Source organism: Oncorhynchus gorbuscha, linkage group LG11 (assembly GCF_021184085.1).
Source record: "Oncorhynchus gorbuscha isolate QuinsamMale2020 ecotype Even-year linkage group LG11, OgorEven_v1.0, whole genome shotgun sequence".
Classification (NCBI taxonomy): Eukaryota; Metazoa; Chordata; class Actinopteri; order Salmoniformes; family Salmonidae; genus Oncorhynchus; species Oncorhynchus gorbuscha.
In genome coordinates, this window is record NC_060183.1 from 35530906 (window position 1) to 35546894 (window position 15989).

Below are 15989 nucleotides of genomic sequence, written 5' to 3' on the forward strand. Positions count from 1 at the left end.
AAGGTTTTGAAGTGTCTGTCCTACATCTAGGTGATTTTCAGGATGTCTCATGGTCTGACAAACACCGCAGTAGCTCAGTCACCTTCTACAGCAGATGCGGAAGGGAGACCTAGGCGGATGCAGTGGATTGAGACGGAGCCCATGCAATATCTCCAGCTTAAACTAAAATATTTTTTAAGGGGATTTTTATGTTAATTAGAATGACGCACAGGTGCGTCAATAGACTCTGAAGGATTTCAATTCTTCAAGCTCTGTCAAGTTCATTTACTTATCATTGCCAGACATCCATGTTCATGTCTTGCCATATATTTTCAAGCCAATTTAAGTAAAAACTAACTAGGCCACTCAGGTACATTCAATGCAACACTGTAGCTGCTTACCATTTGGCCTTGTGTTTTAGGTTATTGTCCTGCTGAAAGGTGCATTTGTCTCTCAGTGTCTGTTGGAAAGCAGACTAAAAAAGGTTTTCCTTCAGTCCTTGCCGATGACAAGCATACCCATAACGTGATGCAGTCACCACCATGCTTGAAAATATTTAGAAGTGGTACTCAATGATGTGTTGTGTTGGATTTCCTCCAAACATAATGATTTGCATTCAGGACATAAAGATACATTGTTTGCTACATTTCTTTGCAATTTGACTAAGTACATGCAACTTATTATGTGACTTGTTAAGCACATTTTTACTGCTGAACTTATTTAGGCTTGCCATAACAAAGGGGTTGAATAGCTGTCAAGATATTTCAGCTTTTCAATTCTAATACATGTTAATGTTTCTAAAAACATAATTCCACTTTGGGTAACGATTGCAAACTAAATCCCCTGCATCATCTTGTAAATGATTGTCATTCTACCAATTTGAAAATGTAAATGTAGGCTAATCATAAATGTAATAATAGCATAATTGATTTACCCCAATGAAAACTTGGACAGAGGGCATAAATCGCATTTCGATAGATGCATGCATCAGTACCAAGCCTTTCTTTTATATCTGCAACATAAATGAATTTAATTTACAAGGATATGTTAACTGTCAGCTGGCTACTGTAGGAAAGTTACAATCAAATGAAACATTTGTGACATAACTGAACCTTGTAGCCCATCCTATGAAGTGGATGTTACTTGTCACCCGTCTTTCCCTCTCATTTTAGTAGATATATTTTTGCCGTAATGATTTGATCACACCATGCAACTAGGGATGTAGCTTACAGTCAGAGAGGGAAGATGGACAATGTTGATTGGCAGGTGAAAAGGGGTTGAAAGGTAAAAGTAGGAGGCGGGATTAGGTCGGCTCCTTTCCTCCTTGCTGGGCAAAGATTTCAGAACCCGCAACCCAAATGTATCACAATGTATTTGCCATACCTCACAATCGATTGGACTTCCTGCATGTATTAATTTCTGTTGTGACAGAACATTTATATTTTCTGTATACTGTACCTAACAAATTACATAGTCACTGAACTAATAAGGCCACCACCATTTTGGGATTTCAGACAATCTTAAAGCAACATCTTAAAGCATAAAGAAATCTGAAAATGGTGGTGGAAAATTGTATTTCATTTCATTCATTTAGTACACACAATTGTTTCTTTCCCAGCAGCTCGCCATTCAAGCAATGGAGGAAAATGATGCCTTTGCAGCCTACATGGAGGATGCTTTATGTACGAGCCGGTCCACGGGGGACACGAGTGTATTGCACACTATCGGCTGCCTAGGCTAAGATTTACTAGGCTACTGAATTCCCTATGGTTGTTTAGCATGCAAAATGACTTGTAGGTCAATGACTGTCAATTCGACAAGGTAGGAGAGGATGCATCAGTTGTCACAAAATATTAGGTATTTTTGGAAGAGGTATGTAATATGAGCAAAACATGTTAATGAATCGGCTATTTGTAAAATTTTAATAGATTTTCTGACAGATGCATGCTTTTCTACATGACCAAAAGTATGTGGACACCTGCTCGACACCTGCTCAAACACATCATTACGAAATCATGGGCTTTGATATGGAGTTGGTCCCCTCTTCCACTAGAGGCTTTCCACTAGATGTTGGACATTGGTGCGGGGACATGCTTCCATTCAACCACAAGGCTGCCATCTTATCAGCTCTTAACTAACCATGCTATTTTGTTTGTTTTTTCACGTTGTTCGTAACTTGTTTTGTACATAAGAGACGGTAGCAGCAACATTTTGAGCGAAAAGAGCTTCTGGACATCAGAACTGAAATTGCTCACCTCAAAATGGACGAAGAGTTCTTCTTCAATGAGTCGGACGGGAGGGATATAAAATAGACACCCAACCAGGCCCAGATCCCCGTTATTCATTAGAGAAGGAAATGCAGATTTCGCAGAAAGAGATCAGGGTGCCTTGTGAAAATCAGGCGACGAGTGGCTAATCTGCCCATGCCTTCCGTCCTGCTAGCTAACGTTCAATCGCTGGAAAATAAATGGGACGACCCTGAAAGCATGTTTATCCTACCAACGGGACATTAAAAACTGTAATATCTTATGTTCCACCGAGTCGTGGCTGAACGATGATATTAAGAACATACAGCTGGTGGGTTATACACTCCATTAGCAGGACAGAACAGCAGCCTCTGGTAAGACACAGGCAGGTGCCTATGCATTTATGTAAACAACAGCTGGTGCACGATATCTAAGGAAGTCTCAAGGTTTTGCTCACCTGAGGTAGAGTATCTCATGATAAGCTGAAGACCACACTATCTACCTAGAGAGTATATCATCTGTATTTTTCATAGCAGCTGTCTACATACCACCACAGAAATCATTGCTGGCACTAAAACCGCACTCAATGAGCTATACAAAGCCATAAGCTAAAAGGAAGATGCTCATCTAGAGGTGGAGCTCCTAGTGGCCGGTGACTTTAATGCAGGGAAACAAATCAGTTTTACCTCATTTCTATCAGCATTTTAAATGTGCAACCAGAGGGAAAAATATTCTCGACCACCTTTCCTCCACACACAGAGACGTGTACAAAGCTCTCCCTCCATTTGGCAAATCTGACCATAATTATATCCTCCTGATTCCTGCTTACAAGCAAAAATTGAAGCAGGAAGCACCAGTGACACGGTCTATAAAAAAAGTGGTCAGATGAAGCAGATGCTAAACTACAGGACTGTTTTGCTAGCACAGACGGGAATATGTTCCGGGATTCTTCCATTGAGGTGTACACCACATCAGTCACTGGCTTCATCAATAAGTGCATGGAGGACGTCGTCTTCACAGTGACTGTAAGTACATACCACAACCAGAAGCCAAGGATTACAGGCAACAATCCCCCTTAGCACTGAGCTAAGGGGGAGAGCTGCCGCTTTCAATGAGTGGGACTCTAACCCGGAAGCTTATAAGAAATCCCGCTATACCCTCCGACGAACCATCAAACAGGCCAAGCATCAATACAGAGGACTAAGACTGAATCGTACTACACCGGCTCTGACACTTGTCGGATGTGGCAGGGCCTGCAAACTATTATAGACTACAAAGGGGATCATAGCCGAGAGCTGCCCAGTGACACGAGCCTACCAGACGAGCTAAATCACTTATATGCTCGCTTCGAGGCAAGTAACACTGAAACATGCATGAGAGTATCAGCTGTTATGGACGACTGTGTGATCAAGCACTCACACAGTCTGTTAAAGACCTTTAACAGGTCAACATTCACAAAGCTGACGGATTTCCAGGACGTGTATTCCGAGCATGCGCTGACAAGTGTCTTGACTGACATTTTCAACCTGTAATTCCAACATGTTCAAGCAGACCACCATAGTCCCTGCACCCAAGAACACTAAGGTAACCTGCCTAAATGACTACCGATCCGTAGCATTCACGTCTGTAGCCATGAAATGCTTCGAAAGGTTGGTCATGGCTCACATCATCACCATTATCCCAGAAACCCTAGACCCACTCCATTTTTGCATACTGCACCAACAGATTCACAGATGATGCAATCTCTATTGCACTCCACACTGCTCTTTCACACCTGGACCAAAGGAACACCTATGTGAGAATGTTATTCATTGACTGCAGCTCAGCGTTCAACACCATAGTGCCTTCAAAGCTCATCATTAAGCTAAGGACCCTAGGACTAAACACCTCCCTCTGCAACTGGATCCTGGACTTCCTGACGGGCCACCCCCAGGTGGTAAAGTTAGGTAGCAACACATCCGCCACGCTGATCCTTGACACAGGGGCCCCTCAGGGGTGCGTGCTCAGTCCCCTCCTCCTGTACTCCCTGTTCACTCATGACTGCACGACTCCAACACCACCATTAAGTTTGCTGACGACAAAGTGGTAGGCCTGATCGACAACAATGAGACAGCCTATCGGCAGGAGGTCAGAAACCTGACTGTGTGGACAACAACCTCTCCCTCAACGTGATCAAGACAAAGGAGATGATTGTGGACTACAGGAAAAGGAGGACCTAGCATGCCCCCATTCTCATCAACAGAGCTGTAGTGGAGCAGGTTGAGAGCTTCAAGTTCCTTGGCGTCCACATCACTACCAAACTAACATGGTCCAAACACACAAAGACAGTCATGAAGAGAGCACAACAAAACCTATTCCCCCTCAGGAGACTGAAAAGATTTGGCATGGGTCCTCAGATCCTCAAAAGGTTTTACAGCTGCACCATCGAGAGAATCCTGATGGGTTGCATCACTGCCTGGTATGGCAACTACCTCCGACCGCAAGGCATTACAGAGGGTACAGCCCAGTACATTTAAAAAAAAAATATATATGTTTTATTTTACCATGTAAGTTGACTGAGAACACATTCTCATTTACAGCAACGACCTGGGAAATAGTTACAGGGGAGAGGAGGGGGATTAATGAGCCAATTGTGAGCTGGGGATGATTCGGTGACGGAATGAGGGACAGCTTGGAAATTTAGCCCGGACACCAGGGTTAACACCCCTACTCTTACGATAAGTGCCATTGGATCTTTAGTGACCACAGAGAGTCAGGACACCCATTTAACGTGGAATCCGAAAGACAGAACCCTACACAGGGCCCTGGGGAATTGGGATATTTATTTAGACCTGAGGAAAGAGTGCCTCCAACTGGCCCTCCAACACCACTTCCAGCAGCATCTGGTCTCCCATCTAGGGACCGACCAGGACCAACCCTACTCAGCTTCAGAAGCAAGCCAACAGTGGGGTGGCATGCTGCTGGCATCACTGACATCACCAGGGCCAAGCTTCCTGCCATCTAGGACCTCTATACCAGATGGTGTCAGAGGAAGGCCCTAAGAATTGTCAAAGATTCCAGCCACCCTGGTCATAGACTGTTCTCTCTGCTACGTCACGGCAAGCGGTACCGGAGCACCAAGTCTAGGTCCAAGAGGTTCCTAAATAGCTTCTATCCCCAAGCCATAAGACACCTGAACAGCTAATCAATGGCTACCCAGACTGCTGCTACTCTCTGTTATAGTTATGTATAGTCACTTTAATAACTCTACCAACATGTACACATTACCCCGACACCGGTGCCTCCCCACATTGACTCCGTACCGGTACCCCCTGTATATAGCCCCGCTATTGTTATTTACTGCTGCTCTTTAATAATTTGTTATTCTTATCTCTTACTTAAAAAAAAAAAAATCATATTTTTTCTTGAACTGCATTGTTGGTTAAGGGCTTGTAAGTAAGCATTTCACTGTAAAGTCTACCTGTTTTATTCGGTGCATGTGACAAATAGAATTCAATTTGGTCTGGCTTGCAGTTGGCGATCCAATTTATCCCAAACGTGTTCGATGGGTGTTGTGGTCAGGGCTCTGTGCAGACCATCCACACCGATCTCGACAGACCATTTCTGTGTGGATCTCGTTTTGTGCACAGGGACATTGTCATGCTGAAACAGGAAAGGGCCTTTCCCAAACTGCTGTAGCATTAAGATTTCCCTTCACTGAAACTAAAGGGCATAGCTTGAACCATGAAAAACATCCCTGTGCTTTATAAGCATATTTATAACACCTTATAAGCAATGTGAAACGCATGATTATAGGCACTAGTAACTGCTCATAAATATATATGAAAATATTTTGTAGAATGTATAGAAAATGGGACAATGAAAAGAAGCAACCTACAATGCCTGGTACAGAGAGGAATGTAAGGACCAACAATTGAGATGTTGCTATTAAAAATACATTCTGAACATGGTACTGTATTTTTTTTAACACAGTGCATTGTGGCTCTACTAAGCCTTATACTATCAGAGGAAAGAACACAGACCGTGTGTTAGAAGACTAATCTTTATCAAAGTGAAATGGATCTGTCTCCATCTAGAGGTGATAGACATTACTACAGTCCTGTTTCCAAGCCTGACTGCTCTTCCTACACAATTATGGGCAGTAATAGCTCTGCTATCGTCAAAACCACGTTCCTTCTTTGATCTGCTGGGTTAATGCTTTGGTCCATATTCATCTGTGTGCTTGGAGAAAGAACTGAATCACAGCAAATGCATTTTGTCAATGTAAAATGTGACTGGGGAGCAGTAGTCTTTATGTGTGTGTGTATCCCTGACTCTGTCCAACTCATTCTAATGCCCAAGAGCTGGACTGTATGTATCCGGTGGGTGGAAAATCTGCCTGGACATCTCAGTGCCTCGGCCAAAGGACATAAACAAACACCATCCACAGAAAAAAACAGACCATGGTCACATCCCTGCTTTCCCCTCTGTCCGCCTCGCCCCCCCTCAGTCCCCCCTCAGGATAGTGACGTCCTTGCCAGTCTCCCTCAGCCCCCAGTCTGTGGTCTGCCCAGGGGCCACAGTGCTGGTCAAGCACTCCAAGCTAATTCCTTGCATGGCGTCTAGCGGTGGCGGCTGGCGGCAGTAACCCAATGGAGCGGGGGAGTCGGGGGTGAGAGGGAGGAGAGGAGTGGGGTAGATAAGGAGCCCTTGTGACTGAGCCCTGCTCATCACTGGCACCAGACCGGCTACACCACACCCATCTCTGTGAGAGCAGGTCTCCGTCCAAAATGATACCCTATTCCCTACGTAGCACACTACCTAAAAAATTATATAATACTAGTAGTGCACTATATAGGGATTAGGGTGCCATTTTGGACACAGACCAGAGCAAAGCAGAGCCAGGGTCTGGCTGTCTGGCAGCAATGCTTCCTGACTCACTCTACTGACACTCTCTTTATCCACCTCTCTCTCAATCTCTTTCTTTCTCCCCCCCTCTACTCCCTTTACCTCACTGTTATGCATCTGGCTTGCTTACCCTGCCTGCCTGCCTGCCCACTACACAAATACAATAATGCAATATCGCATGTGCCTTTCTGGCTCTGGCCCTGTCGCGCCATTACAGAAGGAGGAGGAGAGGCTTAATGTGGACACAGGGACTGGCGCCTGGGCTGGAAGAAGGCAGGGTGCATTGAGGGCACATCCTCGGCTCCAGGCTAGCCCTTGGTCTGCCACACCACCCACACAACAACAACACTGCCCTTCTCTTGCTATTCAACCAGGAATTAACACTGCAACCCGTTCATGACTGTTTGGCATTTCTCCCCAGCTATCAGGCTCCCTCTGAGAGAAAAGTCTCCGTGTTAGGATGAATAAGAGTTTACAGTGGTCTACCACACTCTCTCCCTCTCTCCGTCTGTCCGTCCATCCGTCCGTCTGTGTGTGTCATATTCAGTTGATCATGGCCCACGGTTCAGACTGACCCATACAATGATTGTCATAATGAACATAGAGATAGATCATTGTCCATTTGGAAGACCCATTTTGCAACCAAGCTTTAACTGAAGTCTTGAGATGTTGCTTCAATATATCCACATATTTTCCAACTTCATGATGCCATCTATTTTGTGAAGTGCACCAGTCCCTCCTGTAGCAAAGCACCCCCAAAACATGCTGCTGCCACCCCCGTGCTTTACGGTTGGGATGGTGTTCTTCGGCTTGCAAGCCCTTTTTCCTCCAAACATAACAATAGTCATTATGGCCAAACAGTTCTATTTTTGTTTCGTCAGACCAGAAGACATTTAACCATGTAGTATGATCTTTGTCCCCATGTGCAGCTGCAAACCGTAGTCTGGCTTTTTTATGGTGGTTTTGGAGCAGTGGCTTCTTCCTTGCTGAGTGGCCTTTCAGGTTATGTCAATATAGGACTCGTTTTACTGTGGATATAGATGCTTTGTACCGGTTTCCTACAGCATCTTCACAAGGTCCGTTGCTGTTGTTCTGGGATTGATTTGCACTTTTCGCACCAAAGTATGTTAATCTCTAGGAGATAGAACGTGTCTCCTTCCTGAGCGGTAGGACGGCTGCGTGGTCCCATGGAATCCTTGCAAACTATTGTTTGTAGAGATGAATGTGGTACCTTCAGGTATTTGGAAATTGCTCCCAAGGATGAACTAGAATTGTGGATGTCTACAATTTTTTTCTGAGGTCTTGGCTGATTTATTTTGATTTTCCCATGATGTCAAGCAAAGAGGCACTGAGTTTGAAGGTATGCCTTGAAATACATCCACAGGTACACCTCCAATTGACTCAAATGATGTCAATTAGCCTCTAAAAGAAGAAGCTTCTAAAGCCATGACATTTTCTGGAATTTTCCAAGCTGTTAAAGGCACAGTCAACTTAGTGTATGTAAACTTCTGACCCACTGGAATTGTGATACAGTGAATTATAAGTGAAATATTGCGTCTGTAAACATTTGTTGGAAAAATTACACAAAGGGGATGTCCTAATCAACTTGCCAAAACTATAGTTTGATAACACTAAATTGGTAGTGTGGTTGAAAAACAAGTTTTAATAACTCCAACATAAGTGTATGTAAACTTACGACTTCAACTGTACATCTGCTCAATCGCATCTACACTGTTGTGAGTCTAACGGAGGACGACTTGTGAGGAGATGAGATGACGTTAAGAAGTGATGGCAGTCAGTAAAAGCAGAACCAGCAAAGTAACACATCAGTCTACACTCTCACAACTCCCACACAAGATTTGATCCAACGTTTGACACCTTGGAAGTGTTTTGTTTACCTGTTGTTCAAGCTACCTACACTCTCTCTTCCAAACCAGCTCACTCAAACCCTCCCACACAAGAGTTATCATGTTTCTTACACCTTAAATGGTTTGTTTAACAATTTGAGTTCCTAACCCTTTCACAAATGCTGAAATCCTGCAAAACATTTACACACAAATTTGTTCTGCACACGATTGATAAAAGAGGCCCAAAAAGAGGGTAGGGGGAATTTCTCAAACCCCAGCTTCCTGGAACAAGTCATTCTGACTGGAAACATGAAAGGGAGGGAGAGGGGAGCAGACAAGGACAGAATGTGTGTGTGTGGTGTTTGAGAGGAACAGAACAGACAGATTGTGCTGGTTATTTATTTCCAGTCTTCGTTTTATTTTCAGTAGAGTAAATGAATTAGGACATGGTGGCGGAGTGCCAGCAGCTTAAAGACGTCGTGAGGTTTGTAGGCGTGCTGATTTACCAACAACAGGAAAAATATACACACACACCAATACATTTACCAACGTTAGGAGAAACATACACACAGCAGAACATACAACGCTGTGACGACTGCCGACACACATACAGTGCATTCGAAAAGTATTCAGACCCCCTTCACTTTTTCCACATTTTGTTACGTTACAGCCTTATTATAAAATGGATTAATAAAATAAAAAAACTAAAATCGACACACAATATCCCACAATGTCAAAGCAAAAAAGAATTTGTAATTTGAGAAAATGTATTTTAAAAAATTAATTCAAAAATACCTTGTTTTACATAAGTATTTTTCAGTCCACCCTTTGCTATGACACAGTGGCCTTCATCATTCTTAAATGGAAGTTTGCAACCACCAAGATTCTTCCTAGCAGTGCGGCTTGGCTGGGTTTCGGAGGACGCACGGCTCTCGACCTTCGGTGAAGCACGGCGAAGGCAGCATCATGCTGTGGGGTTGTTTTTAAGAGGCGGGGACTGGGAGACTAGAGGGAAAGATGAACGGAGCAAAGTACAGAGAGATCCTTGATGAAAACATGCTCCAGAGCACTCAGGACCTCAGACTGGGCCGAAGGTTCACCTTCGAACAGGATAACGACCCTAAGCACACAGCCAAGACAATGCAGGAGAGGCTTCGAGACAAGTCTCTGAATGTCCCTGAGGGGCCCAGCCAGAGCCTGGACTTGAACCGGATCGAACATCTATGGAAAGACCCGAAAATAGTGTGCAGCAACTCTCCACATCCAACCTGACAGAGCTTGAGAGGATCTGCATAGAATAATTGGACAAACTCACCAAATACAGGTGTGCCAAGCTTGTAGCGTCATACCCAAGAAGATTCGAGGCTGTAATCACCACTAAAGGTGCTTCAACAAAGTACTGAGTAAAAAGGTCTGAATACTTATCTAAATTTGATTTCATTTATTTAAAAAATCTATAAACCTGTTATGGTGTATTGGGTAAAGATTGATGAAAATAAACATATATTTTATCAATTTTAGAATAAGGCTGTACTGTAACAAAATGTGGCAATACTGAATACTTTCTGAATGCAGTACCAGTCAAAAGTTTGGACACTTACTCATTAATGGGTTTTTGTTTATTTTTCACATTGTGAAAACTATGAAATAACACATATGGAATCATGTAGTAACCAAAAAGTGTTAGAATCCAAATATATGTTATATTCTTCAAAGTAGCCACCCTTTGCCTTGAAGACAGATTTGCACACTCTTGGCATTCTCTCAACCAACTTCATGAGGTGGTCACCTGGAATGCAATTCAATTAATAAGTGTGCCTTGTAAAAAGTTCATTTGTGGAATTTCTTTTTTTTCTTAATGCATTTGAGACAATCAGTTGTGTTGTGACAAGGTAGGGGTGGTATACAGTAGATAGCCCTATTTGGTAAAAGACCAAGTCCATATTATGGCAAGTACAGCTCAAATAAGCAAAGAGAAACAACAGTCCATCATTACTTTAAGACATGAAGGTCAAACCGCAAAATGTCAAGAAATTTGAAATTTTGTTATCAATTTTCACCTAAAATGACATACCCAACTCTAACTGCCTGTAGCTCAGGACCTGAAGCAAGGAAATGCATATGCTTGATACCATTTCAAAAGGAAACACTTTGAAGTTTGTGGAAATGTGAAATTAATGTAGGAGAATATAACACATTAGATCTGATAAAAGATAATACAAAGAAAAACATGTTTCTTCTTTAAACTTCTTTGAAATGCAAGAGAAAGCCCATAACGTATTATTCCATCCCCGGAGATATTTAGACTATGGCCACTAAGATGGCAGCAGTGTACATGCAAAGTTTTAGACTGATCCAATGACACATTGCATATCATATCATTGCATATCATATCATTGCATATCATATCATTGCATATCAGTTCAAAACCGATTTTGCCCAAATGTGTCAAAATCGGTTTATTCATTCATTTTCAAGTTCACAATTGTGCACTCTCCTCAAACAATAGCATGGTATTCTTTCACTGTAAAAGCTACTGTAAATTGGGCAATGCAGTTAGATTAACAAGAATTTAAGCTTCTGCCCATATCAGATGAGTCTATGTCCTGGGAATTTTGTTTCTTTCTTACAACCTCATGCTAATCACATTAGCCTACGTTAGTCTGCAAGCGGGACACAGATCCTGTGGATGTTAAAGTGTAGTCGCAAAAAACATCAAGCTTTATGATGAAACTGGCTCTTATGAGGACCACCACAGGGAAGGAGTTACCAGCCTCATAAATTGCAACCCAAATAAATTATTCACAGAGTCCAAGTAACAGACATCTCAACATCAACTGTTCAAAAGAGACTGAAAACAGCTTCTATCGCAAGGCCATCAGACTGTTAAATAGCCATTACTAGCACATTAGATGCTGCTGCCCTATATACATAGACTTGAAATCACTGGCCACTTTAATAATGGAATACTAGTCACTTAAATAATGTTTACATATTTTGCATTACTCATCTCATATGTATGTACTGTATTCTATCCATTCAACTGTATCTTAGTCTGTCACAGATATTGCGCACCAAAATATTTATATATTCTTACTTCCATTCCTTTCGATGTTTGTATTGTTGTGAAATTGTTAGATATTACTGCACTGTTACAGCTAGAAATGCAAGCATTTCTCTACACCCGCAATAACATCTGCTAAACACGTGTATGTGACAAATAACATTTCATTTGACCAGTACACACCTCACAACGAGGGCCAGAAGTTTTTACCCTGACAATGGTTCTACATTATTCCTGGTCCTAATCCTGACATGCTATATTCTTCATGTTGATGTCTTAATAACTTCCACTCCCACCCCCCCACACTCTAGCCCAGAGCATGCCTTCTCTGGTAGTAATGCGGGCACTAAAACTGACTAATCCAGGCCAAGTCATGGTGCCATGTCCAGGAGGCATGAGTTGGGCGAGGATGCGGGGGCCAGGGCGAAAGAGAGACGAGAGGCAGATAGACAGAAGGCCCAAACAGGGGCCAGGAAAGGGAGCAGGGGCTGGGTCAGGGCATACAGGCCCAGGCATACTGTAGACAGGGTACCCAGACATGGAAAGAGAGACCGGGCTGGGTCAAGGCAGACAGCAGACAGGCCCAGGCGTACTGTAGACAGGGTACCCAGACATGGAAAGAGAGACCGGGCTGGGTCGAGGCAGACAGCAGACAGGCCCAGGCGTATTGTAGACAGGTACCCAGACATGGAAAGAGAGACCGGGCTGGGTCGAGGCAGACAGCAGACAGGCCCAGGCGTACTGTAGACAGGGTACCCAGACATGGAAAGAGAGACCGGGCTGGGTCGAGGCAGACAGCAGACAGGGTGCCTAGGCGTACTGTAAACAGGGTACCCAGACATGGAAAGAGAGACCGGGCTGGGTCGAGGCAGACAGCAGACAGGGTGCCTAGGCAGGGGCTAGGAAAGAGAGCGGGGATGGGTCGGGGCAGACAGGCCCAGGCCTACTGTAGACAGGGTGCAAATCCCCACAACAGACGCAAAAGCCAGCCAGAAAAACAATCTTAAAACATAAAATAGTGGTATACTCGAGCAACGCTTTATCGGAGCCATGGTCTGTTTTGGGAGAACCCAGACAGGCTGCCAGGAGCGTGTGTGTGTGTGTGTGTGTGTGTGTGTGTGTGTGTGTGTGTGTGTGTGTGTGTGTGTGTGTGTGTGTGTGTGTGTGTGTGTGTGTGTGTGTGTGTGTGTGTGTGTGTGTGTGTGTGTGTGTGTGTGTGTGTGTGTGTGTGTGTGTGTGTGTGTGGTGGCTTTTGGGATACTGGACAGGAGGCATGCTATGCTAAACAGATTACAAAGCTCTACTGACACCACTGGTAGTAACTCAAACATAAAAGAAGCAACTGCTACCAATGGTATGAGGGGAGACAAAGTTTGAGTACAGATGAACTACAATAGACAGCATACAGGATGGCATGTTTAACAAATTACGAAGACTACTCCCTGCCACAAGTGATGACGACGACTCAATGCATATAGTACAAAAGAAATGGAGCGACTGCTATCAACGGCATTAATGCCATTGTATGTTACTGTGCATGGATATAGCCTAACCGTTTTCCAACTGGTGTTTGTAAGAGTTTGCAACAGTTTTCACTGGAAACTAAGCCATATGTCTGTCTGGAATCACCTTAAGATTGTAATTTTGCCCAGAGCGTTGGAACATAATGATAATGACAGTACAGTAAAAGGGAAATTACAATCCAGTTGGTTGGGTGGCTTCAAAGTTCTCTTTTCTCTCCATGGAGACAAATAAGAGGGCTGATATAAAACTGGTTTGATGAATAGATTAATATGTTGGCTACCGCCCTGCCTACAGACAGCCCGACTGACTGGCTGTGGCAGGCTAAGTGATTGACTGACTGACTGGTTGGATGGCTGACAGACGTCCTGGGAATACCCCACTAAAGAGCACACTGGCACAGGGCTAAAGATCACACACACACGCTCTCTGTCCTGTGGTGCCATGTGAAACAGGAACATATTGTCATGCTGGGACTGGGAGCGAATAAGTAGTGGAGAAATTGGCCCTACCTTGAAGAGGGGAAACAAACCAGCGAGTCTGTCTGTCCATCCATCCAGGCCCCATCCCATCTAGAGAGCAGAGATGAAGGGAACATTGTGACAGTCAGGATTCCACAGCTCTCACACATTCATTCAGATTCACCACGTCGCCGAGTCACACATGTGATCACAACAATTCGATTGAGGGCCTTGACCAAACCCGTCTGCCTGCCCAGGCCTCCAAGGCATGTTGGCCGTTTCTGCCACATTACAAACTTTGTTCCAGTGTGGACACCCCAGGCAGTCTCTAATCTGTGCTCATGCAGTTGAGGGGACGATCTGTCCCAGTTGTGGACATGACTAGTCAGTCCACATCCGATATGGCGTCTATCTATCACTGTGTGTGTGTGCATGTGGGGAGGGAGGAGATGAGGCAGTAGCAGACACTGAGGCTCTTGGGGATTACAGAGAGGTCAGGGTATAACTCAAATCACACAGTCAGGCAGTAGATCGCTACACACTGACACACACACACACAAGTCAGAGACACAGACAGAGACAGGCCGGCTGCTGATGGCCCGCTGATAGGCGTCTGCCACCAACAAAGAGCACTTATCTGTGGGAAACCGATGACCGCCATTCCATTCAGACACACAGACTCTCCCTCTGGTCAAGGGCCCACTTTCTCTTGTTTTGTTTGACAATGGTTTTCTTTTTCCCCCCCATTTAGACAGCCTCTCACTCCCTCAGTCTCACTTTGGCCATGGCATGGCCGCTCGCCCTCTTTCTCTTCTATGATTGACCATGGTTGTATCTCATCTCTTTCTTAAATATATTTCCCTCTAGCTCATTTCATCCCCCTCTTCTCCTATCGCTCTTGCTCTCTGTCATGCTCTCCAACAGGGCCCTGTGTCCTGGTATATCTATAGAGATATATAAAATCCTTGTTACATCCTTATGATCACAACAATGTTATTTATTTAATTTCCCTTTGCTTCTTGATTTTGCCTCTCACGGTTTGCCGTGTCTTCCTTCCTTTCATTATGAAATGGGATCTTTCATAGCCACAAAGTGCATTGGGAGTAGGAAGAATTCTCCAGTCCTCCACAGAGAGAGTGCTCAGTAGCGGTCCCATCTCGTCTGATGAGGAGTGATTCCAACTGGCCTCTTCCTGTTCCCTGAAAGTATTTCCTTCCTGCTCCTCCGCTACAATCACACAGGCCTAGCTTTCCCATGGAGCAGCAGCACTGTGTGTGTGTGTGTGTGTGTGTGTGTGTGTGTGTGTGTGTGTGTGTGTGTGTGTGTGTGTGTGTGTGTGTGTGTGTGTGTGTGTGTGTGTGTGTGTGTGTGTGTGTGTGTGTGTGTGTGTGTGTGTGTGTGTGTGTGTGTGTGTGTGTGTGTGTGTGTGTGTGTGTGTGTGTGTGTGTGTGTGTGTGTGTGTGAGTGAATGACCATCGGGTTCTTGGTCAACTTCCTGACCAAGGCCCTTCTCCCCCAATTGCTCAGTTTGGCTGGGTGGCCAGCTCTATGAAGAGTCTTGGTGGTTCCAAACTTCTTCCATTTAAGAATGATGGAGGCCACTGTGTTCTTGAGGACCTTCAATGCTGCAGACATTGCTGCAGACACAATCCTGTCTCGGAGCTCTACGGACAATTCCTTTGACCTCCTGGCTTGGTTTTTGCTCTGACATGCACTGTCACCTGTGGGATCTTATATGCCTTTCCAAATCAAGTCCAATCAATAGAATTTACCAAAGGTGGACTCTAATCAAGTTGTAGAAACATCAAGGATGATGAATGCAAACAGGATTGTTGAAACTTAGCAACAACATTAGCAACAACATCCTCTTTGGCAACACCTGCTGCAGCCACTGAAAACTAGCCAACCAAAAAAGCTATCTAGCTAGACCGTGGGAAAACTACTGCTCGCAAGAAGGCAGAAGTTTCCATATGTTTTTTGTAAA

General features: G+C 44.2%; 1 protein-coding gene across 1 annotated transcript in view; it reads right to left on the reverse strand.

Annotated features, from left to right (window-relative positions):
- Positions 1-15223, reverse strand: part of LOC124048548 (dymeclin-like) — a 107453-nt gene extending 92230 nt beyond the window's left edge. Inside the window, exon 1 of the mRNA XM_046369449.1 lies at positions 14057-15223. Within this exon, the coding sequence (XP_046225405.1) occupies positions 14057-14111 (55 nt within the window). The 5' untranslated portion in view covers positions 14112-15223. The remainder of the gene's footprint in view (positions 1-14056) is intronic.
- Positions 15224-15989: the final 766 nt, after the last annotated feature.